We start from the raw sequence: 27837 nt of genomic DNA, 5'->3' as shown, positions 1-27837 counted from the left end.
CTTGCTCTGAATGCTGAAAATACCGGGGGCCACAGCGGGCGAACGGAGCGGCGCCCAGGAATAATAGTAAGTGCACTTAGATCCCTGGGCGCCGCTCTATGCAGCCTGCTGATAAGTTCATATTCTTTGGACCCATGAAAGGTCCTCTTTGACTCCTTCATACAATTGTCTGCAGCGGTATCACAGACCCAGCACCCGGCCTCAATAACAGGGCATGCGATCTGGGGCACCTGAGGGGTTAATTGCCGCGTATCGCATGCCCTGTTATTGAGGCCGGGTGCCGGGTCTGTGATACCGCTGCCGACACTTATGTTTTACATTCATTGGTGGTGCAGTGGCGACAGCTCCTCCCCTCCTCCTCCCTGCTATATCCCCATTGGTGGTAGTGGTGGCAGCGTCACAATGGAGAGGGAGGGACTCCTTCCTTCTCCACTGTGCGGTGTGCTACTGAAGAGAACTTAGGCTGCGCAGGATCGCGGCGGTACAGTCGCAAATGGCGACAAGACTAAAAAGTCTTGTCGCCATCTGCAAATTTTAAGGCGCATTGGCGACCGTTTTGGTCGGCATCTGGAGCCCTGATGGTCTGGAAAAAGTTTGTGTGGATTTTGGTCCAAGTTATGAAAAAAAAAAACATCCATGAGAAGAATGAGTGCAGAATTGTAGCATAATCGCCGTACAGCTGTCACATGCTAGGTGGGGTTGTTGTTCAGATGTTTAATGACACCCGAGCTTCTGCTTTAATACCCAGGATCAGAACAGTGTATTGTTTCAGCCCTTTAACCCCTTAGATGCCACATTTAATAGAGACTGCATAATGTAAGTACTTTATAGTGACAGGGAGCTCATTTTTTCACCCCATCAGTGCCTCTGTGATGATCATGGAGCGCCAATAGGTTCCCTTAGTAGCCAGTGGCCCAACAGAGAGGCAGTGCCTGATAGGATGCTTCTCAGTTCTACACTGACATTATAAGCTGCAATACATAGTCAATGTTCCTTGTTCATCCTGCCTCCCAATAATGAAATAAAATTAATCAATAGTAGTTGTACCTAGACCAAAATTGTACCAATGAAAAAGTCATCCCAAAAAAAAATGACTTTACAGCTCGGTCAACAGAATATTAGAATTCTTTCAAAATGCAGCAGCGTAAAAACAAATACTTTCCTTAACCCCTTCCAGACACATTCTGAGACAGTTTTTTTCATGATTGAAGATAAGAGTTGAACGGCACTCCTCATTTGGTGTGGACGGTGCTCAGTGGTAAGTATAATACCAATGTTAATAGGAAGACCACGGCACTCAAAAGAGAATGTTGAGTAAATTTCTTATTTATTTTCTTATATTCTTATATTTTTGTATATATATATCCAACAGATGCCTCCATTACTTGTAAGACTCAGGCTGTAAAAAAAGGTCTTCGATAAGACCGAAACGTTGGCCAGTATACCACTATGAATTAATTTTCCGAATGGATATATATATACATAAATATAAGAATATAAGAAAATAAATAAGAAATTTACGCAACATTCTCTTTTGAGTGCCGTGGTCTTCCTATTAACATAATTTTTTTCATGACACACACAGATTCATGGCCATTTTCTGACAGCCATAACTTTTTTACATTTCCATCCACAGAGCTGTGGAATGAACTGTAATTTGTATTAGTACCATTTTTGAGGTACATATGAGTTACGAACTGTTACTCAAAAGGAAATATATTTTATGTTTTAATAGTTCAGGCAATGCCTGTTATTTTTTAATTTATTTTTTTATATGTAAAATTTGGAAAGGGGGTGATTAGAATATATATCTTTTTCATTTTAAAAAAAACTTTTTTTTTGTTTTTTGTTTGACATAATAAATTAACTTTTAGAACCTGCGATCACCTGACCACTTGTCCCATAGACCATAATAGAGAACTGTTATGGTTTATGATGCTCTGCCTGCTTGAGCCATGCCTCATGCACATCTTTACAGGCAGTTTACCATGAAAGGCCTGGGAATCTTCTGCAGGCCCCTGGCTGTCATGGTAACCGATCATAGCCCTGTGATTTCGCTGCAGGGACTCTACAAATGACGCGATCGCTATCGACTGCAGCAACTGTGGGTTAAATTTTTGCCATCCGGTTAGTGTGTTCGAGTGCCTACTGTATTATACAGCAGGCACCCGCCATCGATCGAGCGGGTTCAGTACACCAGCCCACTCAGTACGATTCCTTACATGTTATCACATACATGTATAAGTTGCTTGCTCACTAAGGGCTAAAATAGGCTGGTCATATACGGGATTAAAGTATGACCCTAAGAAGCTACAACTGGGTTTGATTTGTCAGATTCATATTCAAGGAAATCTGTTGGCAATTTTAATTATGCCAAACTGTTGACATCATTAAGTAGGGACTGGGGAGAGCAGTTCAAACATACCTTTTGTGAAGCTTTTATTATTGGGATTAGTGAGAATATGACCCTCTATTCTGCCAGATTCTGCTTCTTGGTGCAATGGAGGCAGAGCTTCAATGTGAAGTGCTCTCTGCACTGAGCTGCTTCACAGACCCTCCCCTTTGCTTTGAGTTAGGCCTCATGCACTCGAACGTATTTTCATTCCGTGTCCGTTCCGGAAGGTACTCCGTGTGCATTCTGTTTCCGTATGTCCGTATTTCCGTTCCGCAAAAATTAGACCATGTCCTATTATTGTCCGCATTACAGACAAGGATAGGACTGTTCTATAAGGGGCCAGCAGTTCCGTTCCGCAAAATACAGAATGCACACAATGTCATCCATATTTTTCCCGTATTCGTTTTTTGCGGACCGCAAAATACATAACAGTCATGTGCACGAGGCCTTACAATGGTAGTAGTCTTCTGGTTGAATGCTACAGCTGTCACTGAGAGCAGTGGAGAGGGCATGTGAAACAGCTCATTGCAGAGACCACGTAACAGTAAAGCTCCTCCTCCATTGCACCTGAGCAAAATCTGGCAGAATAACAGTTCATATCACTTCTCTTGATGATAAAAGCTCCACAAAAGGCATGTTTGTACTTTTGTCCTCAGCCCCTAGCTAGTGCCAACAGTAGTTTAGCATGGTCAAAACTGCTGACAGGCTCCCTTTAATGGTTGTCAGTGACCTGACACAATATTATTGCTTTAATAATTTCATTTCTTCTTAATATCTGTTTTTGGATTCCACAATTTTTCATTTCTCATTTTTGTTTAGTTATATAATGAAGACATTTTGGATCTATTTGATATTTCCCATGACCCAGACTCTCGATATCGAAAATCCAATATTCGCATCCATGAAGATGCCTGTGGTGGAATTTATGTCAGTGGAGCAAGCACTCGGAGTGTTAATTCTGAGGCAGAGGTGAGTCATTATTTGATAGTTGTAGATGCAATGGTGCATCATGTGAATACAGTACAAAAGACCCACAGTCACATGGGAACTCACTGCATCATAAATCACTATGATGCAGGGAGTTTGGGTCAGAGGCCGACACACGGGTCATGTTTCCCAGACTGCACATGGTAGCCCCCTCACAGTATAATAATACACTCAGTCTTTATTACCTTGGCGACAGCCTGAGTTGCACTATCCTTGTCTTCAAATTTATCCTAAAAGAGTCTTCAAGTAATATATGGGTATGTGGATTTGTTTTATTATTTAGGTTTCCTTTGTGTAAATGAGAATTGTAAAAAATGCACCAGAAACACCTGGAACTTCAATGGTTCATCTTCAGATCCTTGTTTATGGAGGAAATTTCTTTTAGTCAATGGGGGAGATTTATCAAAACTGATGTAAAGAAAAACTGTCTAGTAACCAATCAGATTACAGCATTCGTTTTCTAAAGGAGCTCTGAAAAATCAATGATGGAATCTGATTGGTGGCTATGGCAACTCAAGTCAGTTTTCCTTTGTATCAGTTTTGATAAATCTCATTGTGATTTTCTCCTGGCAATCTGGACTGCAAAAAATATGCAATAAGTAACATATTTCTATGACTCAGTGAAATAATGTAAACAACACTTATTGATAGAATCATTATAACGAAAAAGGGCATATTCAACATATTTTATTGGTTATTCCATAAGGCAGTGTTGAGCGAAATGAGCTTTGGATCCTTCATCTGAAGTGGCTTTGTTCAAAACTTCGGAATAACGGAGACCCGTCTCTGTACAGTATTAGAATGTATGGGCTCCGATGAGCCGAAGTAAGTTATTTGTGAAGTCGTGCATGACTTTGTTGAATAACTTCGGTAGTTGATTTTTAAAGTGGAAAACTACTTTAAAACTTGAAACCGAACGCAGCTTAATTTCCGAGGTACTAGTCGGAACCGAAGCAGAGTCTGTATAACTACCAGCATTGGCTATCAGAACGTTGTAAAATAATTATAACATTTCCTTTATATCATCTGGGTGATTATTCCATGTCCAAGAAAAGCACTTTTAATCCTATGAAAAATGGCAGCCAAGTGCCCAGCTGGGCGGGCCCAAGCCTGCCGCCCTTCTCTGCTGTCTGCTTCTCCCAGCCTCCCAAGGCTTCCCCCCGATGTCACGGCGATGCACAGAGGAAGCCTTTGGGGAGGGGCAGACAAGATGTTATAAAGGTAATGTTATAATGCCTTTACAACGTCCTGATGGTCAGTGCTGGTAGTTATATTAGTGACATTACGTGACAGACTCCCTTTAACTGGCAGATAATTTTGAATTTTTATATGTTTTTTTATTTTTAACACCATGGACACAAAAAAATTATTGGCTACCCTGAACTGGACCAGACTCTAAGGCATCATTGTCATCAAGTTATAAGGCTACATTCTGTGCAGAAATATCTCTGTGTATGTGCCAGATATCACACCCTGACATATGGCACTGTATGCCATGTGGCATATTTTTTAATTTTTTTTTGTGGTAGCATGGTTGGGTCCGAATTACCATATTTTACGCCCCTTTATCTGTGTATGGCATAACCAGATAAACATAAAGTTCCAGTGAACACATTAAAGTCTGCCATCCGACAGATCCCTGAGTATACACTTGCAACAACAATGTATGAAAGAAGGTGTATAAAATCACACCGAAGAATAGAAAAAGGACACTAGCCTCCCTGACCTCCCTTTTCCTACTATTTTCTTTCAAAGGGGTCACTCTTTTAGCAATCAACAGGTCTTTAGGGATCTACGGACCCAATCAGCATGCAATATGTGAACCTGAGTGTGATGTCCTATTCTATTTATTTTTAGCGTGGTAGTGAGAAGATTTCTTGGATAATATCCTATTTTTCTTCAGTTTTCTTGCTAGTTGACATTTTCTTATTACATTTGGTTTACTTAATACATAGGGGGAGATTTATCAAACTGGTGTAAAGTAGAACTGGCTTATTTTCCCATAGCAACCAATCAGATTCCACCTTTCATTTTCCAAAGGAGCTGTGAAAAATGACAGGAGGAATCTGATTGGTTGCTATTGGGCAACTAAGCCAGTTCTACTTTACACCAGTTTGATAAATCTCCCCATATTTCTTTCTAAATGTCACTGTCATTTTTATCGACCACCCTCACTGTAAAGCTAAAGGCTACCTATGCCATTTATCAATATTTGCCTCCTGAATTTATCAGACTTGAGGTTTAAGTATACTCATTATATAATACATTTGAATGAATTTTTACCTTTCCAGCTGCTCCAACTTCTGAAGGAAGGTGCTTTGTCTCGTACAACTGCCAGCACACAAATGAACTCTCAGAGCTCACGTTCTCATGCAATATTTTCTGTTCACCTGCATCAAACATGTGTTTCAGACTCTTATCCGGTGAGTTATTTTACATTTCCTAACTTTGCTTTCTTTTGTATAGGCACTGGAAGACATTATTGTGTTTTTCTTGTAGGAAACTGCTGCTCTCTCCTCTTCATTATAATGTCTTGTGTATTGTCTCTTACACAGGACAACCAGGAGAAACTACCTAGGACAGCGGTCTGACATCCTGCGTAGATTCCCTCCTGCACTGTGATGAGATGCCTCTGTATGGAAAGTTGTCCATAAAAGGCTATTCTTTGACAAAAAAAAATCAAAGTATAATTCTTTTCTACTGGCATAATGGACTGTGTACGCCAGTACAGTCAAAATGGAAAAAAAAGCTTTAAAGTTAAGATCACAGCGTGTTTATGGTAAAAACTGTAAAACATAATAAAACAATAATTAACAATAGTAATAAAAAGATGAGAAATATAAAAATACATGTAATCAATAATCCACTATTATTCTCTAAGATTAAAAATACATTTCATAATCATGGGACCCCAATTACTTAAACAATTCAATATTTTGATGCATTGCTGTTTCCAACAAAGTTCCTAGTAATATTGGTGGTTGTATCTTGTTTCGTCACAGCAACACATCAAACATTGCTTCCAATTGTATACATAATTAGATGATTAAAAATAATAATCCAAATGATTCCCTATTATACATAATCACATGCAGTAAATTATTGAATTAATAGCCCAAGAACTCAGAAAAATTGTTACACTTCTCTATAATAATGGCACATGAATCATGTATATACAGTGGATATAGAAAGTCTACACACCCCTGTTAAAATGTCAGGTTTCTGTGCTGTAAAAAAATGAGACAAAGATAAATCATTTCTGAACTATTTCCACCTTTAATGTGACCTATAAACTGTACAACTCAATTGAAAAACAAACTAAAATCTTTTAGGTAGAGGGAAAAAATAAAAATAAAATAATATGGTTACATAAGTGTGCACACCCTTTGGCCTCATGCACACGGTTGTTTTTTTTTGTCCGCATCCGAGCCACCATTTTGGCGGCTCGGATGCGGACCCATTCACAGTCCGCATCCGTTGCTCCGTTCCGTGGCCCCGCAAAAAAAATATTACATGTCCTATTCTTGTCCGGGCTTTGCGGACAAGAATAGGCAGTTATATGTAAAGTCTGTCCGTGCCATTGCGCAAATTGTGTAACGCGCAGGGACGCCATCTGTGTTTTGCGGATCCTCGATTTTCGGACCACAAAACACACCACGGTCGTGTGCATGCGGCCTTAAACTAATACTTTGTTGAAGCACCTTTTGATTTTTTTACAGCACTCAGTCTTTTTGGGTAGGAGTCTATCAGCATGGCACATTTTGACTTGGCAAGATTTGCCCACTCTTCTTTGCAAAAACAGTAAAAATCTGTCAGATTGTGAGGGCATCTCCTCTGCACAGCCCTCTTCAGATCACCCCACAGATTTTCAATCGGATTAAGGTCTGGGCTCTAGCTGGGCCATTCCAAAGCTTTAATCTTCTCCTGGTGAAGCCATTCCTTTGTTGATTTGGATGTATGCTTTGGGTCATTGTCATGCAGAAAGATGAAGTTCCTCTTCATGTTCAGCTTTCTAGCAGAAGCCTGAAGGTTTGGTGGCAATATTGACTGGTATTTGGAACTGTTCATAACTGTTCATAATTCCCTCTAGCTCAACTAAGGCCACCACCATGCTTCACTGCGGGTATGCTGTTCTTTTGGTGATGTGCAGTGTTGTTTTTGCGCCAAACATATCTTTTGGAATTATGGCCAAAAAGTTCAACCGTGGTTTCATCAGACCATAACACCTTTTCCCACATGCTTTTGGGAGAATTCAGATGTGTTTTTGCAAAATGTAGCCTGGCTTGGATGTTTTTCTTCGTAAGAAAAGGCTTTTGTCTTGCCACTCTACCCCATAGCCCAGACATATGAAGAATACGGGAGATTGTTGTCACATGTACCACACAGCCAGTACTTGCCAGATATTTCTGCAGCTCCTTTAATGTTGCTGTAGGCCTCTTGGTAGCCTCCCAGACAAGTTTGCTTCTTGTTTTTTCATCAATTTTGGAGGGACGTCCAGTTCTTGGAAATGTCACTGTTGTGCCATATTCTCTTCACTTGATGATGACTGTCTTCACTGTGTTCCATGTATATCTAATGCCTTGGAAATTATTTTGTACTCTTCTCCTGACTGATACCTTTTAACAATGAGATCCCTCTGATGCTTTGGAAGCTCTCTATGGACCATGGCTTTTGCTGTGGGATGCGACTAAGAAAATTTCAGGAAAGACCAACTAGAGCAGCTGAACTTTATTTGGGGTTAATCAGATGCACTTAAATGATGGCAGGTACTGACTCCTATTTAACATGATTTTGAATGCGATTGCTTAATTCTGAACACAGCTACATCCCCAGTTATAAGGGTGTGCACACTTATGCAACCAAATTATTTTAGTTTTTTTGGTTTTCTTCCCTTCACCTAAAAGATTTCAGTTTGTTTTTCAATTGAGTTGTACAGTTTATGGGTCACATTAAAGGTGGAAAAAGTTCTGAAATGATTTATCTTTGTCTCATTTTTTTACAGCTCAGAAACCTGACATTTTAAAAGGGGTGTGTAGACTTTTTATATCCACTGTACGTGAATATGCGTAAAATTGCCTGTGAGTGATTGTCCAAACTATATCACGTATAGCAATATTACCAATAGGTGTAGTAGTTGATAGTCTATTTTATATTTAGTAGTTAGATGTTAGTAGATATAGATTAAATAAAAGCTTGGTTAAGTCCTATTGTAATACTCTTGATAACATCCAATTGTAATATGAACCCTCCAATACCATAACATGGTTATAGTGGACAATAATAGCATTCTTAATACAAAATGCTTTCTAAAATGTCGATTGAGGGGTTAAAAAATAAATAAAAATTAACTCACCTTATCCACTTGATCACGCAGCCTCGTCTTCTTTCTTCTTCTTTCAGGACCTGCAAAAGAACCTTTGACGTAATTGCACTCACCACGCACTCACAACGTGGTGGGCATGGTGACGTCAGCACGATTACATCATCAAAGGCCCTTTTGCAGGTCCTGAAAGAAGAAGACGATGCTGGCTGCGCGATCAAGTGGATGAGGTGAGTTAATTTCTTTTATTTTTTAACCCCTCAAGCAACATTTTAGTAAGCATTCTGTATGAAGAATGCTATTATTTTCCTTTATAACCATGTTAGGGTACTTTCACACTAGCGGCAGGACGCATCTGACAGGCTGTTCACCCTGTTGGATCCGTCCTGCCGCTATTTCGCCGTGCCACCAGACTGCCGCTCCATCCCCATTGACTATAATGTGGACGGGGGCGGAGCTCCGGCGCAGCACGGCAGTGCACGGCGAGAGGCCGCCGGACTAAAAGTACTGCATGTCCGACTTTGCAGTCCGGCGGCCTCTCACTGCGCACTGCCGTGCTGCGCCGGAGCTCCGCCCCCCGTCCCCATTATAGTCAATAGGGACGGAATGGCAGTCCGGCGGCACGGCGAAATAGTGGCAGGACGGATCCGACAGGGTGAACAGCCTGTCGAATCCATGCTGCCGCTAGTGTAAAAGTACCCATATAAGGGAAAATAACACAGTAAATTTACTTTTATCAATTTACTAACATCATCTCCTAGCAAGCATGTGTAAAAATCGCATTGCACTTGCTTGCGGATGCTATGCGAATTTCACGCATCCCCATTCATTTCTATGGGGCCTGCGTTGCGTGAAAAACGCAGAATATAGAACATGTGATTTTCACGCAACGCACAAGTGATGTGTGTAAATCATTGTTCATCTGTACAGCCCCATTGAAGTGAATGGGTCTGGATTCAGTGCGGGTGCAATGTGTTCACCTTTGTTTTAGTGAACAAATGGTCCTACATAGAATTAACATCCAAAATAAAGTTCATCACATACTGAAAGTGGATATAAGGTAATACAGAGGCTGATGCTAACCTTACCCTGGCAAGAGAGACCTGAACATACCTCATAGTTGTCATGGAGCCTGTTGGTATTTCATTTCGCCCATGGTTAGGGCACTATAATTCTACAGACATGTTTCCATGAATTTTGCCTGCTTTAATTTATAAATCGAAAATATTGTTTTACATTAAAGTATCAGGGCATAATAAAAAGAACATTTTCATCTTGCAGCTTTCATTTTTCAAGAGCACTATGATAAATGAAAGAAGTGAAATTTGATTGATTCTATGGGCAGACAGTGTCAGTGGGTTTGACATGGTAATATGTGTGAAGTGCCTGTTAAAGTTGTTTTCTTCATAGGCAGATACACCATCGCTGGAGTATGAAACTCTCACTGCAAAGTTTCACTTTGTGGATCTGGCTGGTTCTGAGCGTTTGAAAAGAACTGGGGCAACTGGAGAGAGAGCCAGGGAAGGAATTTCTATCAATTGTGGATTGGTAAGTGCGTGTACTTAGTGTGATGTCCCGATTAGGGACCATTAACATCATGTTCTGTCTTTCCACTGAACGTTCTGCCTGTGGTATATGTTTGAATACTCCACAATCGGATGTTTCCTCAGTGACTCCATTCACCTTAGGCTACTTTCACATTAGCGTTTTTTGTGGATCCGTCATGGATTTGTAAAAAACGCTTCCGTTACAATAATACAACCGCATGCATGACTCATGAACGGATCCAGTTGTATTATGTTTTCTATAGCAATGACTGATCCGTCTTGAACACCATTGAAAGTCAATGGAGGACGGATCCGTTTTCTTTTGTGTCAGAGAAAATGGATCCGTCCCCATTGACTTACATTGTGTGTCAGGATGGATCCGTCTAGCTCCGCAACACATCGCGGACAGAAAAACGCTGATCTCAATAGCGGAAAGGGAAATGCTGGCGTGAAAGTAGCCTTAATAAAACAGATTCCAAAAGATTAAAGTTCAGACTGCATTTGACCTGCTTTTCCTCTGGTTATGTCTTTTTTGCAGGACACAATATTGCGGTAGACTGTGGTTTTGTCATAAAATGAAAAAAACTAAACAGTTGGAAAGCAGGTCAAATGGAGTTCAAGCACCTCCCTCTTGACATCTTTCTCGCTTCCTCTGGTCCACATATAGAACCATGGCACCTTATAAACATTTTATCCAATTGAATTTCCCATACTTGTGCAAGTAAATTCCACAAATGGTACAACATTTAATACAATGGGTCACTGCAATTGATTGACTGACACTCTTAAAAACTTGTGGTAACACAGACAACTATTACACACCAACCTTTTTTCATAACTGTGCCAGATACTAGTGCCTATTGAGTGATATCCTGTCTTCAGCATTGTAATGCCCAGTAAATACAGTCTGAATGCATACAAAAGTTTAAAAACTTTGTTCTCTACTTAAACGAATTGTCCACCTTAGACAATTCATACATGTTGAGTACACATCATATTTTTCATCTTCGTTTCACGTGTACGTCAGGGAACCTCCAGACGTACACGCTAAACGTATCCAGTTTTCGTTAGTCAGACGGAGTACAAAAGAGTGTCCTTTTGCCCTCCGTCTGGCTGGTATACGTCAGTACACTGAAAAAAAGCAGCATGGAATAATTAGTAGACTGTGTTATTCCATCCTGCAGTTGCACACGACCGTATGGCTTTTTCATTTTCTTGCGGAACGGAACAGCTGGCTCCTGATATAACAGTACTATCCTTGCCCGTTATGCGGACAATAATAGGACATGTTCTATCTTTGAACAGAACGGAAATATGGAAACGGAAGGCATACGGAGTACCTTCCGTTTTTTTTGCGGATCCATTTAAATGAATGGTTCCGTATACGGTCTGTATACGGAACGCAAAAAACGGAATTAGGATGCTGTAATAGCCTGTGTGTGACGGAGGCCTCTGTATGGCATCTGTCATTGGCCTCCGTTAAGCGGATGCCTCAGAGAGCTCCTGGGACGTCACTGCCCACATATGGACAGTTGTCAGAGGATCTCCTGAGACAGAGAGCAGAGGGAGCGCGGTTCAGCCTTGACGGCAAGGAGAGGAGCCGTTTGCTATTTTTCTGCTGGCAGGGCTGTGCAGGAGTCTGCTCTGTACTAATGATGATCTGAGCATCTGGTAAGATGCTCAGATCATGTCTGGCAGAGTTTTCAAGGAGGGGGAGCTGACAGGAGGGGCAGTTGGAGATGGAAGGCAGTTCAGCAATTGCCTGTGGAATGGGTTAACGGAAGCAGGCACACAATGCAGGGAGAGGGACCATGACGAGGATGGTCATGTGATTTCCCTCTGCACTATGTTCCATGCTGCTGGGAGCCTGCTGATAGGATAGGACTGTTACAGAGGGGGAGGGGAGGTGTCAGTAACGTATCCCACTGTATGCTTATACTGTGGGATACGTTACAGCCTTCCGTCATAGGTATACGTCAGGAATCCTCCTGTGGTATACGTCTGATGGAAGGCTCATAACTTGATGTGAACCCACCCTTAGAAGGATCTCTTCACAATAAGTAAATCATACAGTTTCCTCCTGCAGTGATCTGTTCAGTTTCCCTGCGGCACCACCACAAGATAAATTCAGCATTTTACTGTACCTCTTCAAATCAATAGGTTGTCTGCGTAATGAAGGAAAGGGCAGGTTCTACAGGACAAGAGAGAGACACTTATCATGACACCCCATAGGGTTTAGTCTGTATAGTAAAATGCATGTCCACCTACTGAGCTGGATGAGCATGGTCCTACGTGCTCAGCTTTATTCTTCAGCTGCCACCACCTTGACCTTCTGTTAGAACCTTTGATGGGCTGGGTTGAGAAAAAAAGGATGCAAAAGTGCAAGACGCTACGCTTTTCCAACTTGCAGATTCCAGTACAAAAACATATATGTTAACGTACACTATAACGTATAAGTTTAACCTATCATCTATGATGATGGATGCCACTCTATGGCATCCGTCTGAGGCATCTGTGGATTTGGTAATGTATGGAGAGGGCTGCTGCAGTAAGCCTGCTCCATAAGTGGCGGGTGCTGGTTGTATAATACAGCAGGCACCTGGCTGAGATGACGGGGAACGGCGATCACACCGATCCCCGTCATGTAACTAACCTCTAATTTAACCCTGCTGTTGATCGTGGCATCTGTGAGGTAAGTCAGGGGGATGCAGCTCGGTTAAGCATGAAGCACAGCTCAGCAGGGAGCATGTCAAGATCCCAGTCACCCTAATAGAATCTCTATTTGGGTGAATGTGACAAGGGATCAGATGATCCCAGGTCCTAGCCCCCTAAAGGGGTTAAAAGTTAAAAAAAATTAAATAAAAAAAACAAACAATCCAAAAAAAACATTAACCCCTTAAGGACCGGGCTAATTTTCACCTTAATTTTTCACAAATCTGACCAGTGTCACTTTATGTGTGAATAACTTTAAAACGCTTTTACTTATCCAGGACATTCGGAGATAGTTTTTTCGTCACATGGAGTTTCTACTCTACTACGGGTGCATCAGGGGGGGGGGGGTTCAAATGGGACATGGTGTCAAAAAAACAGTCCAGCAAAATCTGCGTTCCAAAAACCATATGGCGCTCTTTTCCTTGCGCACCCTGCCGTTTGGCCATACAGCATTTTATGACCACAGAATCAGGGCAATAAATATAGAGTTTTGTTTGACTGTTAACCCTTGCTTTGTTAACGGAAAAAAATTATTAAAATGGAAAATTTGACAAAAAATAGCTGTTTTGGCACCGTTTATTTTAAATTTGTTTGACTGTGTTCATTTGAGGGGTTAGGTCATGTGTTATTTTTATAGAGCAGATTAGTACGGACGTGGCAATACCTAATATGTCTACTTTTTTAAATTTATTTAGGTTTTACACTATAATATCCTTTTTTAAACAAAAAAAAACAAACATTTTAGTATTTCCATAGTCTGAGAGTCAGTTGTTTTTTGTTTTTAGCCTATTGTCTTAAGTAAGGGCTCATTTTTTGTGGGATGAAAGGACGGTTTTATTGGCACTATTTTGGGATGCATATGACTTTCCGGGCAAGCTGCAGCACCCCTGGGGGGGTCTAGGGTCACACAGCTGAGTGTGCTGTGGATCCCAGACACCCGATCAGGGTAATGCAAAATTAAAACTTTTATTTTTCCCCCCTAAACTTTCCCTGAGTATCCCTGCCTAATCTAAGCTCTCCCTAACCTGTCCCTAGGTACCTTTTTAGTGCCAAATGGCACTATGGTGGCTCAGTGGGGGTGCTGGGCTCAGGAGCTGAACAACAGGCTGCTCTCTCTCTCACCCCAGGAAGCAATGTGGAGCTGGGGGAAGTTAACCCCCGCCCGCCTGTCCAGCCAACAGGAAGCGACCCTGAGAGGTGATGTCACCCTCACCTCTCAGGATCTAAGGATGGTGATTGGTGGTTTATTATCACACCACGATCACTATCCTATTCCGGGTTATGGGGTCACCAGAGACCCGAATAACTCGGAAACGCAGCAAACCGCAGGTCTGAATTGACCTGCGTTTTGCTGCGATCGCCGATACCCCCCTCGGCATTGTCACAGAGTGCCTGCTGAATGATTTCAGCAGGCACTCAGTTCTGATCACCTGCCGGGTGCCGGGGTGATTGGAAATTCTCCTTAAGTACCGGGACATCAGGGTGTACAGGTACGCCCTGTGTCCCCAAGAGGTTAAAATATTAAAAGTTTAAATAACCCCCTTTCCCAAAAATATATAAACAATAAAAAAATAAACATCAGGTATCACTGTGTCCTAAAATATTTTTTTAAAGTTCCTGTGCGATGAACGCTGTAACGGAATTTTTTTTTAAAACACATGATTCACCTTTTTTTTTTGTCACCTTTTCTCCCCAAGAAATTGGAATAACAGCAATCAAAAATATGTATGTACCACAAAAATGGTACCAATAGAAACTAGAATTAGTCCGGCAAAGAACAGGTCCTCAGAAATATAAAAAGGTTATGGCGGTCCGAAATAGAGATGCAAAGAAAATTTAGATTTTTTCAAAGATTTTTAATTTTTTTTAAAAGTAGTAAAAAAAATATGGTATCGCCATATTCATATTGAGCAGCAGAATAAGGACTTTAGGGTTTATGTATAATGCTGAAATGCGCCACAATCTGCAATTTCTACCAGACATAGTAAATTAAATGGTGCCCTTAAAAATACAACTTATCCCGCAGAAAATAAGCCCTCATTTGGCTATATGAACAGAAAATGTAAAAGTTATGGCTATTGGAACGTAGAGAGGAAAAAATGAAAATGCAAAATCATAAATGGTTCCGGTACTTAAAAGCTATGTATTTTTTAAATGATTGCAATCTACTCATTTTGGGCTAAAATTATTTCTTTGGTTGGTCTTTATTAAAAATATTCAGCCGTTCTGTCACAAAGGGTTAACTGTTTTTCTAGCTGTGTGAATCCTTTTTTCAATTTCACTGTTTGCTTGCCATCTAATAACCCTTATCTCTAAATTACTAAGAGGTCATAAACTTTTACAGTGGATATAAAAATTCTACACACCCCTGTTAAAATGTCAGGTTTCTGTGATGTAAAAAAATGAGACAAAAATAAATCATTCCAGAACTTTTTCCACCTTTAATGTGACCTATAAACTGTACCACTCAATTAAAAAACAAACTGAAATCTTTTAGGTGGAGGGAAGAAAAAAAAAAAACTAAAATAATGGGGTTGCATAAGTGCGCACACCCTCTTATAACTGGGGATGTAGCTGTGTTCAGAATTAAGCAATCACTTTCAAAATCATGTTAAAGCATACATCTGCCATCATTTAAAGTGCCTCTGATTAACCCCAAATAAAGTTGAGCTGCTCTAGTTGGTCTTTGCTGAAATTTTCTTAGTCGCATCCCACAGCAAAAGCCATGGTTCACAGAGAGCTTCCAAAGCATCAGAGGGATCTCATTGTTACAAGGTATCAGTCAGGAGAAGGGTACAAAAGAATTTCTATGGCATTAGATATACCATGGAACACAGTGAAGACAGTCATCATCAAGTGGAGAAAATATGGCACAACAGTGACATTTCCAAGAACTGGACGTCCCTCCAAAATTGATGAAAAGACGAGAAGAAAACTGGTCTGGGAGGCTACCAAGAGGCCTACAGCAACATTAAAGGAGCTGCAGGAATATCTGGCAAGTACTGGCTGTGTGGTACATGTGACAACAATCTCCAGTTTTCTTCATATGTCTGGGCTATGGGGTAGAGTGGCAAGACGAAAGCCTTTCTTACGAAGAAAAACATCCAAGCCAGGCTACATTTTGCAAAAACATATCTGAAGTCTCCCAAAAGCATGTGGGAAAAGGTGTTATGGTCTGATGAAACCAAGGTTGAACTTTTTGGCCATAATTCCAAAAGATATGTTTGGCACCAAAAACAACACTGCACATCACCAAAAGAACACCATACCCACAGTGAAGCATGGTGGTGGCAGCATCATGTTTTGGGGCTGTTTTTCTTTAGCTGGAACTGGGGCCTTAGTTAAGCTAGAGGGAATTATGAACAGTTCCAAATACCAGACAATATTGGCACAAAACCTTCAGGCTTCTGCTAGAAAACTGAACATGAAGGGGAACTTCATCTTTCAGCATGACAACGACCCAAAGCATACATCCAAATCAACAAAAGAATGGCTTCACTATAAGAAGATTAAAGTTGTGGAATAACCCAGCCAGAGCCCAGACCTGAATCCGATTGAAAATCTGTGGGGTGATCTGAAGAGGGCTGTGCAGAGGAGATGCCCTCGCATCCTGACAGATTTGGAGTGTTTTTGCAAAGAACAGTGGGCATATCTTGCCAAGTCAAAATGTGTCATGCTGATAGACTCATACCCAAAAAGACTGAGTTCTGTAATAAAATCAAAAGGTGCTTCAACAAAGTATTAGTTTAAGGGTGTGCACACTTATGCAACCATATTATTTTATTTTAATATTTTTTCTTCCCTCTACCTAAAAAGATTTCAGTTTGTTTTTCAATTGATTGGTACAGTTTATAGGTCACAATAAAGGTGGAAAAAGTTCTGAAATGATTTATCTTTGTCTCATTTTTTTACATCACTGAAACCTGACATTTTAACAGAGGTGTGTAGACTTTTTATATCCACTGTATTTAAAGCAGTTATCCAATATCTAAAATATTCCCCTATGCCTGCGTCGCTCCCTGCACGCTTGCTGGTGCATCTCCCTCCACTCGGATCAAAACATCCTTCGACAGGGGGAGCAGCGAATAGTAGGCCACGATGAGGATGAGCCCCCTTGAGGCTGCGGTGGCCGCACAGGGATCCGGAGTGACGTGGGTGCTGGGGAGCAGGTAAGTATAATCTATAGAAGGGGTCCGGGCATTGGGGGGATATTTTAAATATTGGATAACCCCTTTAAGTCACATTCCTATCAGTAAGATAATAATTGAGCTTGAGTGTTTTCTAAGGTCAGATCAGGAGCCCGTCAGCTCCCAGCCTGAAGGAAGAGAGAGAAAATTCTGATCCTGCTAATAGAGCATCTCAGCTCTGTACAGAGAAAAGGACTCCATATTTTTAATGAAGACCAATTGAAAAAATGTATCTTATGCATAGTGCTAAAAACAAATGGTGTGATACACTGTTCTAGTTGTGAATTAAACAAGGGGCAAGTTTGTTCATGGGGTAAAAATGACATGACAGGTTCCCTTTACGGCCACAGGCTGAGGCACAGACAATTATCAGGAACACGCTGAAGGTTTACGATAATTGCTTGATTGTCAGCGAAGATGAGAGCTACATTTACAAGCAACAGTCATGTCCTCTGTATGGGGAAAAGTGATTACTTGTTCCAATTCAGAAACAATGACTTGGGGTGCAGCTTCTGTCACGAGTAGGAGGTCCCAGGAGAGACCTCTGCGTCGTCAAGTAATAAACAAATGGAAATCGGGTACAGACACACAAGAGTTTATTGCACAAACAAAAACCAGGGAAGGCAGCCCAGACAAAACATGAGCTCTATGTACCGTCAGCACAGTGGGAGAAAACCCCCACTGCGCCACTGTCTAGTAATACTCCAGAGGGGCGTGACTAAGCAACTCCTGGTATTCACTAGGGCCCCAGATGGTAGGGTTAGACTTTTCAGCAGGAAGTTGTCAGGGTCCACTCCAGAGCGTGAACTAGACAGTGACAGCAAGAACGAATGGACAACAGGTACCAGAAGGTACTAACGGCACATAGGCAAACATAACAGACAGGCAAATACAAACAGGGCAACTAATAACATAAGCAGGAGTACATAGCAAGGAAACAGGAGTGACAATGAGCAGAGAAGGACTTGCTCCACCAGTAGTAAACTGCATGGCCTTGCCCATGGCACTCTGCTGCAAAGAAAGGTGCAGCAAGGGCTTGCTGAACAGAGACATATGAAAACACACAAGGTGACTAAAACATAACTGGCAGAACAGATAACAGAAACACTGGAAAGAGGACGGGAATGAACAAGTCGGAAACCCACAGAGCACAGACAGACACGGATCCCATTGGTCAGCAGCATGGGAGAGTGAGTACAAACAAGGAGCAGGACAAGACAACACACACCAGGAGAGCTGACACAGAAATGAGGACACCTCAGCCTTATATACAGGTTCCATGGGTGCAGCAGAGAGGCCACACCCATGGAGCAGACAGAGAGGATTAACTCCTAATAGACACACAGGGGAGTTAACCCATAAAGAACCACAAATGACACACAGGAACGGAGCTGCAGCGAGAGCATAGACAGAAGGTCAGAGCCAGAGGTAACGACTGTGACAGCTTCAAAATTGAGGAGGTGGCCTGATGAAGACACTGGTTCAGTGCCAAAATGCATAGTCCCAATAAAGTTTCTCTTTTGGATGCACTTCATTTGAAGATCTCCCAAATCCAGCGCTGCGGTCAAGTCCCTACTTACCGTTTCTTGTTCATATGAACATCAACAATGTACTGATGATGTGATCAGCAGCACCTTTACACAACAGCAATTATTGGGAATGAGCGGCCAATGATAATTGGCCCTGTAAATGGGCATTTAATGTTTAGATAAGAGAGAAGAACTTTACGTGTATCTAGGCTTTGTAATAGAACCTGATTACTTTTACATGCTTGTTTTTAGATACAATATCATGTGAAGTTAATGTTATTTAAAGGGGTTGCGTCACTTCAGCAAATTACATTTATACAAAGCACTTACTAATGTATGTGATTGTCCTTATTGCCTTTTTTGCCGGCTTGATTAATATTTACTTGATTCATGTGGGAGCACACATTGGTAAACATGCGCAGCAGCTTCCATCTCAGCCATCTGGCATCTGCGCTGCAGTCCCTGGAAACAAGCATTGTATAATGGGAAGGAAATATGAACAAACCAGCTAAGGAGGGAATATAGACAATTAATAGTCAAAAAATGGAGGGGCACTCAAATATCTGAGTATTATGGACAGCAATAACAGATATATATGGTTTATTAATATAAAATGTCAAGTGATAATATGATATAAAGTATTATATACACATAGATAAGCACCATACAATATAATGTGTAAAAAATAGATATCTGAGTATCCGTCCCAATAGGAAATGGGGTACACTGTCAAATGACCACTGTAAGGTAACTTGATGGGGTACAGTTCCGTTGGTACCACAATTCGCAAAGTCAATGTTTGGATAACCGAGTCAATGTTTAGATGTTCAAATGGTACATTCCATATAACATGAATAAATAGTCATTGTTACGTTACCACTCACTAGCCGGCGTTTGTTCAACTTCTTAATCTGCCGCCCGGACCTACCACGGCGTCCCGTGTGGTCTCGCTATCATACAGCGGCGTCCCACGTGACCCAGCGGCATCTCTCATGATCAATTGGTGACCACGTGACCGGCTTGTATAGGAAGTGAGGTAATGGACTATGCGTTCCACGATGCACTCCAATGGGGAAATTACGCGTTCCACAGGGCGTTCCACTTGAAATAAGAAGATGAGAGCTCTCTTGTGCGTCCGTATGTAGTGGACAAAAGCTGTGTAACTGTTATATCTTACAGCATAAGTCTCCAGATGGTATAAATGCTTGCTAAAACACTTCTGCCATACATAACTCCCCTTCCTCAGTGGCAGTGCAAGCAAGAAAAAAATGCCATGTATTTATACCAGACTTAATCCAAGGGGATGATTGGATGAAGGTAGCTCCCAAAATGTGGCATGGAGCAATGACCTCAGGATACAATAATCGTGGTATCTCAGTATGATAGCCAACTTATATATAAAACAATGTTAATAAAAACAACTTAAAATAGATAGAGCTGTTCTGTTTAAATATAAATGTAAATATAAATACAGATAATCTTCACAGAAGGCATATACACTCACCTAAAGAATTATTAGGAACACTATACTAATACGGTGTTGGACCCCCTTTTGCCTTCAGAACTGCCTTAATTCTACGTGGCATTGATTCAACAAGGTGCTGATAGCATTCTTTAGAAATGTTGTCCCATATTGATAGGATAGCATCTTGCAGTTGATGGAGATTTGAGGGATGCACATCCAGGGCACGAAGCTCCCGTTCCACCACATCCCAAAGATGCTCTATTGGGTTGAGATCTGGTGACTGTGGGGGCCATTTTAGTACAGTGAACTCATTGTCATGTTCAAGAAACCAATTTGAAATGATTCGAGCTTTGTGACATGGTGCATTATTCTGCTGGAAGTAGCCATCAGAGGATGGGTATATGGTGGTCATGAAGGGATGGACATGGTCAGAAACAATGCTCAGGTAGCCCGTGGCATTTAAACGATGCCCAATTGGCACTAAAGGGCCTAAAGTGTGCCCAGAAAACATCCCCCACACCATTACACCACCACCATCGAGACTCATTAGACCAGGCAACATTTTTCCAGTCTTCAACAGTCCAATTTTGGTGAGCTCGTGCAAATTGAAGTCTCTTTTTCCTATTTGTAGTTGAGATGAGTGGTACCCGGTGGGGTCTTCTGCTGTTGTAGCCCATCCGCCTCAAGGTTGTGCGTGTTGTGGCTTCACAAATGCTTTGCTGCATACCTCGGTTGTAACGAGTGGTTATTTCAGTCAACGTTGCTCTTCTATCAGCTTGAATCAGTCGGCCCATTCCCCTCTGACCTCTAGCATCCACAAGGCATTTTTGCCCACAGGACTGCCGCATACTGGATGTTTTTCCCTTTTCACACCATTCTTTGTAAACCCTAGAAATGGTTGTGCGTGAAAATCCCAGTAACTGAGCAGATTGTGAAATACTCAGACCGGCCCGTCTGGCACCAACAACCATGCCACACTCAAAATTGCATAAATCACCTTTCTTTCCCAATCTGACATTCAGTTTGGAGTTCAGGAGATTGTCTTGACCAGGACCACACCCCTAAATGCATTGAAGCAACTGCCATGTGATTGGTTGACTAGATAATTGCATTTATGAGAAATAGAACAGGTGTTCCTAATAATTCTTTAGGTGAGTGTATATAATCAGGTTATTCTTCCTCAATAGTATTTCATATCAGGTGAATGGGCAAACAATGAAGAGACGAACCATGGAGGAGCGATCTGGCAGGGAGGGCGGGTCCAGGTGCTGATAAACAGCCAGACCTGGATCCCACATCCCCACCAGACAGCCCCCCATTCAAAGAAATCCAAATAGTTCCATCTCTGCATTGTGTCCCTTGGGCATAAGGGTGTCAAATTCAAATATTCTACGTGACTCTTGTCTGGACATGTTCATAATATGATTCCCTCCTCTCCACGATTTTTTTGACCCTTTCAATAGCCACAAATGACATAGTGGAGGGGTCTTAATCGTGATACTGTTTAAAATGTTTGGAAAGGGGGTGGAGTTCATATCCTTTACGTGTTCCATCACTCTTTTCTTAAAAGGTCTTTTAGTTCGGCCTATATATTGTTTGTGACAACTGCATTCCAAGAGATAGATAACATCCTTAGATTCACAAGTGAGAGTTTCTGATACTCAAGGTAAAATTATTCTGTCTTGATTTAACCTCAATTGTTTTTTTTTCGGGAAGGAAGTCGTTATACAATTCGAACATCTTCCACATCTAAAGAATCCATCCATCCTTAGCCAGTTGGAAATTGTTCCTCCATCTGAATGTTTTTTAACAGTCGGTGCTACTTTAGAGGCCAAATTGGCAGCTTTAGTATAAGTAATTTGAGGAGTTGCTGTAAGTGAACGTCCTACAAGTTTATCGTCAAGTAGAAAATGCCAGTATTTGTTTATTATCCTTGCTACATGTCGATGTTGGGAATTAAATGGTAGTATTAAACGTAATGTCTCATCTGACTGTGTGGGAATCCCTGGCTGGAATAAATCTTCTCTATTCATACTACGGACTTTCCCCAATGCCTCAGTTATAATTTTATCCGGGTATTCTCTGTCCGCAAATAGTTGACTAAGCTGGTGAGCCTCTTCCTCAAAATGTTCATCTACCGAACAGTTTCGTTTAAGCCGTCTGAATTGGCTCACCGATATGTTGGTGAGCCATCTCGGCAAATGACAGCTAAAGTAGCATATATAGCTGTTCCTTGCTACTAATTTGGTGTGAGTGCTACAGATTATTTTTGAAGCTTCTATTTGAATATTGAGATCTAGAAACACAGCCTTAGGCTACATTCACACGTCAGTATTTTTCTATATCCCGATTTTCGGTCCGTTTTTTGCGGATCCGCTGTTCCTGAAAATGTTTCCGTATGTCATCCGTATGTCATCCGTTTTTTGCGGATCCGCAAAAAACTGAAACGTATAAATTTCAATAAGCAAATAAAGTTGTTTGGATTTCTTTGAAAAAAAATAAAAAAATTAAAAATTAAAATGTAATTTCCAGGAACGGAATCCGCATAAAACGGATGACATACGTAATGACATCCGAATGTCTTCCGTTTTTTGCGGATCCATTGACTTTGTATTGTACCAGGATCCGAATTTTGTGGAAAAGAATAGGACATGTTTTATATTTAAACGGACATGCGGAACGGAACAACGGAAACGGACAGCACACATTGTGCTGTCCGTTTTTTTCCAGGACCCATTGAAAATGAATAGGTCCAGATCTGGTCCAGATCTGTTCTGCAAAAAATGGAACAGATCAGGAAAGAAAAAACGGACGTGTGAATGGACCCTTATTGTGTTCTATTATGGGAGAGAGTTTTAGATTTCTGTTATTATGATTTAGTCCAACTAGGAAATCATCCAATAGTTCTCTACTTTCCTGCCATATAAATAAAATGTCATCAATGTACCGGCGCCAGAGCACCAGACTCGTCCCCAGCTTTGGACGGATGATGTCATTCTCCCAATGGGCCAGAAATAAGTTGGCATAGCTGGGGGCGAATCTGGTCCCCATGGCGGTGCCGGTCATCTGTAGATAGAACTTTCCTTCAAATATGAAATAGTTATGGGACAATATGTTTTTTACTGTTTCCAAAAGGAAGGCCGTCTGCGCCTCTTGCAACTGTTCATTCTCTTGGAGAAAACTTTCTAGGGCCTGTAATACTTGATCATGTTCTATTACTGTATAAAGTGAACTAACATCTAAAGTTCCTGTAATAAAATGATCTTCCTATTTTAATGTTTCTTTAAGTTTTTATTATCTCAGTTGTATCTGAAAGGGCCCCTGGTTTGTCTGTGGGTGAACCTCCGGCCGGGCAACCACTAAAGACCAATACACGTTGATAGGTTTAAAATGGTTGTAACTTTATTAGACATCGTGGACAATTTATAGATGCAAACCACAAGATTATCATATACCTCCCCTAAACTTAATCCAATCAGGTAACGAATTTATTAATCTCACCTCTATACAACCTTAGTGAAAAAGTCATGATAATTTCCTAGAAACAAGATACATATGTGATGCATTTATAATTCTTGGAATTAAGATATCTAACCATAATCTTTGTTGACTTTAGCTTTGTTCAGATATTTCGCGGAATTATCTTCGTTTATTTTGTACCAACATATACCTGATAAAAAATGTCCTTCACTAATCTAAACCAGAGGTGAACGTCAAGATATAAAATGCTTATATACATAACCCGTATCAATGTAAAATCTATCTGTTTGCTAAAGCCTGCATATCTCTTTCTAGCCATGCGGTTTTAAGCTACCGACCTCTATTTCCTGTTTAGCTTTGTTGCTAGACCTTGCTGTCATAAGAGTATAAAATATTTCCTTTAAAGAAGAACTCTGCATATTTAATACAAGCATATAAGGCTGAATTATTACATATATATGTGAACGTGTGTGGATATAGACATAATTTCCTTACAATCCCCTCTTTGATCATATGGAATTCCCATTCCATGTGATCACTCCTTATACCACACACCCCTTTTCGGTATTTTTCTCAGAGTACTTCCTTTTTTAAGGGTGACATATTCACCTGAATCTTCTGCTTACTAAACGGTTCAGGAAAGTTTTGATCTTTTAAGTCCTCAGTTTCTAGTTCATTGGTATACTCCCTGAACATAAATTCTTCCTCATACAAGTCCAGCATAGTCTTTGGATCCTTTGGACTAAGTGGTTTTGGATAGCCTCTTAGCCATCGCTCATATCTACTTTGCAGGCTCGGGGGTATGATCAAAGCCATTTCTTTTGTAGGCATCTTGTCCGGAAGACTCATGTTTGTCCGGGGAATTTCTTGAGGACTCCTTCTGGCGTCTTCTTGAGCCGGCTGGCGTGTATCCACTGTGGACTTTGGTCAGTAAGGACAGCCGTTCGAGCCACTCTTAGAACCTCAAATGGACCTTGGTAAATCGGACCAGTCTTGTGGCGGGCAGCTAGTTGTTTCACCAGAACTTTGTCTCCGGGCAAGAACGGATGAGTTGGATCTGTGGAAAGAGGAGGAAAGGTGACAGCAACCTTATCATAATTTTCCGAGAGTATACCTACCAAGTGTTTTCACGTACTGTTCCTGTAAGGCAAAAATGTTACTGTCAGTATCCGATTCTTCACGGGTATTAGGGGGTCGACCGAATAACACTTCATAAGGCGACAACCCTGTTTGTTTATTTGGTGTCGTTCTTATTTGGTAGAGAATGGCGGGTAGAAATTTCAGCCAATCTTTCAATGTTCCTGAAGTAGCCTTTTTTAACCTATCCTTATGGGTCTGTTCATTCTTTCTACTACTCCAGCGCTTTGGGGATGGTAGACTATGTTGAGTTTCCACTGGAAACCCAAAATCTTTGTCAGTTCTTGTATTAGTTGGATTGGAAAGCAGGTCCCTGATCTGAATGAATTACCCGAGGGAGTCCATACAGCGAAATCCATTGATTTATCAATGCCCTAGCTGTCACTCCAGCTGGTTTCTCCTGAAGTAGGTATGGCTACACACCATCCAGAGACCTACAGACTATGACAAGCAGATATCTTATATTCCCGGGTTGCTTTGGCATGTGTGTGTAATCTATCTGCAAATCTTGCAGAGGGCCTGTAGGTGGTGGTAGATTTCCATGTCTTCCGTGTGCTTTTCCTTGAACATTATTCTGTGCACAAGTCATGCATGAGTCGACCAGATCGTCTATCAATCTCTGCAATTGGTGTGTACAGAACAGTGACTTGTAATGTTCTGATGTACTGTTTTCCTAAATGTCCTGGACCATGAAGATAAGATATTAGGAGCGGTGCTGATGCAGTAGGAACCCCCAATATCCGATCTTTTGTCCACATACCTGTACCTGTCGTCTGCAGTCCCTGAGATTTCCAGTACTTGATGTCCTCACTGGTCCTCACTGGTGGACTGTTTCTGAAGTTGATATACTACTGACTCCCAGTTTTCACTTTCAAAGTCTGTCATGAATAATAACTTACTTTCCCTTCTCATGTCTCTCTTGGCTGCCATTTTTGCTGCTCTGTCTGCTAGGTTGTTTCCCATAGCTTGATAATCTCCCTTTGCAGAGTGTCCTTTCACTTTTATCACACTTATGGCTTCCGGTAATTGAATTGCATGTAGCAAGTGATCTATGTATTTCTGATTTGCTACCTTCTTCCCGTCCGCTGAGATATACCCCCTATTTTTCCATATTAATGCATAATCATCACTGTTCCAAATGCATAGCTACTATCAGTATAAATATTCACTTTGTGTCCTGCAAATTTTCACAGGCTCTTGTGAGCGCTACCAACTCAGCTTGTTGTGCTGAAGTTGTGACAATTGGTTCAGCTTCTATCACTTGATTTGGGAGCATGACTACTGCGTAACCTGTTTGGTATGTCCTGTCATCTGGTCTTGTGCATGATCCATCCACAAAAACATCTATACTGCCAGTCTGTGGTGTGTCCTTAAATCCTCCCTAGGTGTTGTGCATGACAAGGATTATTTCATCACATCTGTGTTCAGGTATTGGGTCCTACTTGTTCGTCAGAACCTTCACGCTTAAGTCTCAAAAGTGTATGCAACAATCTTATCACTGGTGAGGTGTCTGGACATGTCTTTATCAACAGGTTTGCCGTACTGAGTAATATGGTCTCATATCCGGACAGTCTCTGAGCTGTCATGTGTTGTGTGGTCATGTTTTGAAGGAGGGACAAGACTGTATGAGTGGTGAAAAGTTCCATTGTATTTCCATGGACTATCTTAGTAGCATCCTTTACTGACATAGCCGCGGCTGCTAATGCTTGGAGACAGTGAGGCATTCCAAGAACTACAGGAGGTAATTTTTTCGATAAGTATGAAACTGGCCTGTTTCTCCCCCATGTGTCTGTGTCAAAACCGCTGCATAGGTTTCTCCAGATACCACGCAGTATAATTGGAATGGCTTTCCATAATCTGCCAGGGCCAAGGCTGGGGCTTTGGGTCAGGGGACCGAATCAATCTCTCAAAGGCTTCTACTCTGTCCTCTGTCCACTCCACTATCTTTGGTGCTTCTGTGAGTGTAGTTTTTCTTAGGATCGAATCCCAATGGGAGCAATCGGGAATCCACTGCCTACAATACACTATTGACCCTAAAAAGGACAGCATTGTAGCTTTGTCCCTTGGCCTGCTTAGGGAGGTCACTGCCTTGACTCTAGCGGGTGAGATCTTTCTCTCTCCTGCCTCTATTATGCACCCCAGATACTCTACCTGGGTACTTGCATATTGGATTTTCTTCTTCGAGGCCAGGTGTCCTTTGCTTGCCAAGTGGTCTAATAAACTCCCTGAATCTATTTCGCAGGCTTCTAACTCCGAATTGGAGAGTAAAAGGTCGTCTGTGTACTGTATTAAGGTGGATCCCCTCTTTGGTTCCCAATCTTCCAATGTAGCCTTTAATACAATAGAAAAGGCTGCTGGGCTATCCCCAAAACCTTGAGGGAGACGGGTCCACGTCACCTGACCATTATCAGCCCACTGAAAAGCAAAAAGATTTTGTGCATCCCAAGCCACTGGTATGGGAAAAGAACGCATTACTGAGGGTCAACTACAGTGTAATATCTGGATCCCGCAGGAATGGCCCCGAACACAGGCTGTAAGATCTGCCACCAAGGGGGAAGTGGGGATAATTGCCTTGTTTACCTTGGTCCTTAGATCCTGTACCAGCCGCCATGTGCCATTAGCCTTTTTTACGGGATTTATCGGGAATTCCAGGGACTGACAATTTTTCCTAAGAATTCCCATCTGCAAGTATTCTCAATTTGTGGCTTTATACCCTCTAACTTTTCCTCACTCTATGGGTATTGTTTTTGAAAGGTTGGCATGACCCCCTCCTTCAAACAGGCCGGTAGGGCTCACAGTTAATCCTCCCTGCTGAGTCTTTACATTTTGCCCAAAATTGGATGATTTTCCAGGGACATTGGTATGCTTAAAAGAACCCATTCATGTCACGTCTCTTTGGGTTTGTCAGGTCACATTTCATTGAGGTGCTGTCAGTCTGCCCTTTTTGTCAAAGACCAATGAAATCTGTAATGCTGCCATTAAATCCCTTCCTAATAGGCAAACGGGGCACTCTAGTAGGACTGCAAAAGACATGTGCGTCACTAGTTCCCCCGTAAGAGTACAAACCGGGAGCGGTGC

General features: G+C 41.5%; 1 protein-coding gene across 1 annotated transcript in view; it reads left to right on the top strand.

Moving 5' to 3' along the window:
* KIF21B (kinesin family member 21B) overlaps positions 1 to 27837 on the top strand; it is a 1425990-nt gene that overhangs the window by 101014 nt on the left and 1297139 nt on the right. The window contains exons 4-6 of the mRNA XM_040424150.1: positions 3215 to 3364; positions 5674 to 5805; positions 10113 to 10250. Of these exons, the coding sequence (XP_040280084.1) occupies positions 3215 to 3364; positions 5674 to 5805; positions 10113 to 10250 (420 nt within the window). The remainder of the gene's footprint in view (positions 1 to 3214; positions 3365 to 5673; positions 5806 to 10112; positions 10251 to 27837) is intronic.

This window comes from Bufo bufo, chromosome 3 (assembly GCF_905171765.1).
Source record: "Bufo bufo chromosome 3, aBufBuf1.1, whole genome shotgun sequence".
NCBI lineage: Eukaryota > Metazoa > Chordata > Amphibia > Anura > Bufonidae > Bufo > Bufo bufo.
The sequence above is the reverse complement of the archived record's forward strand: the minus strand, read 5'-3'. Positions and strand labels throughout refer to the sequence as shown.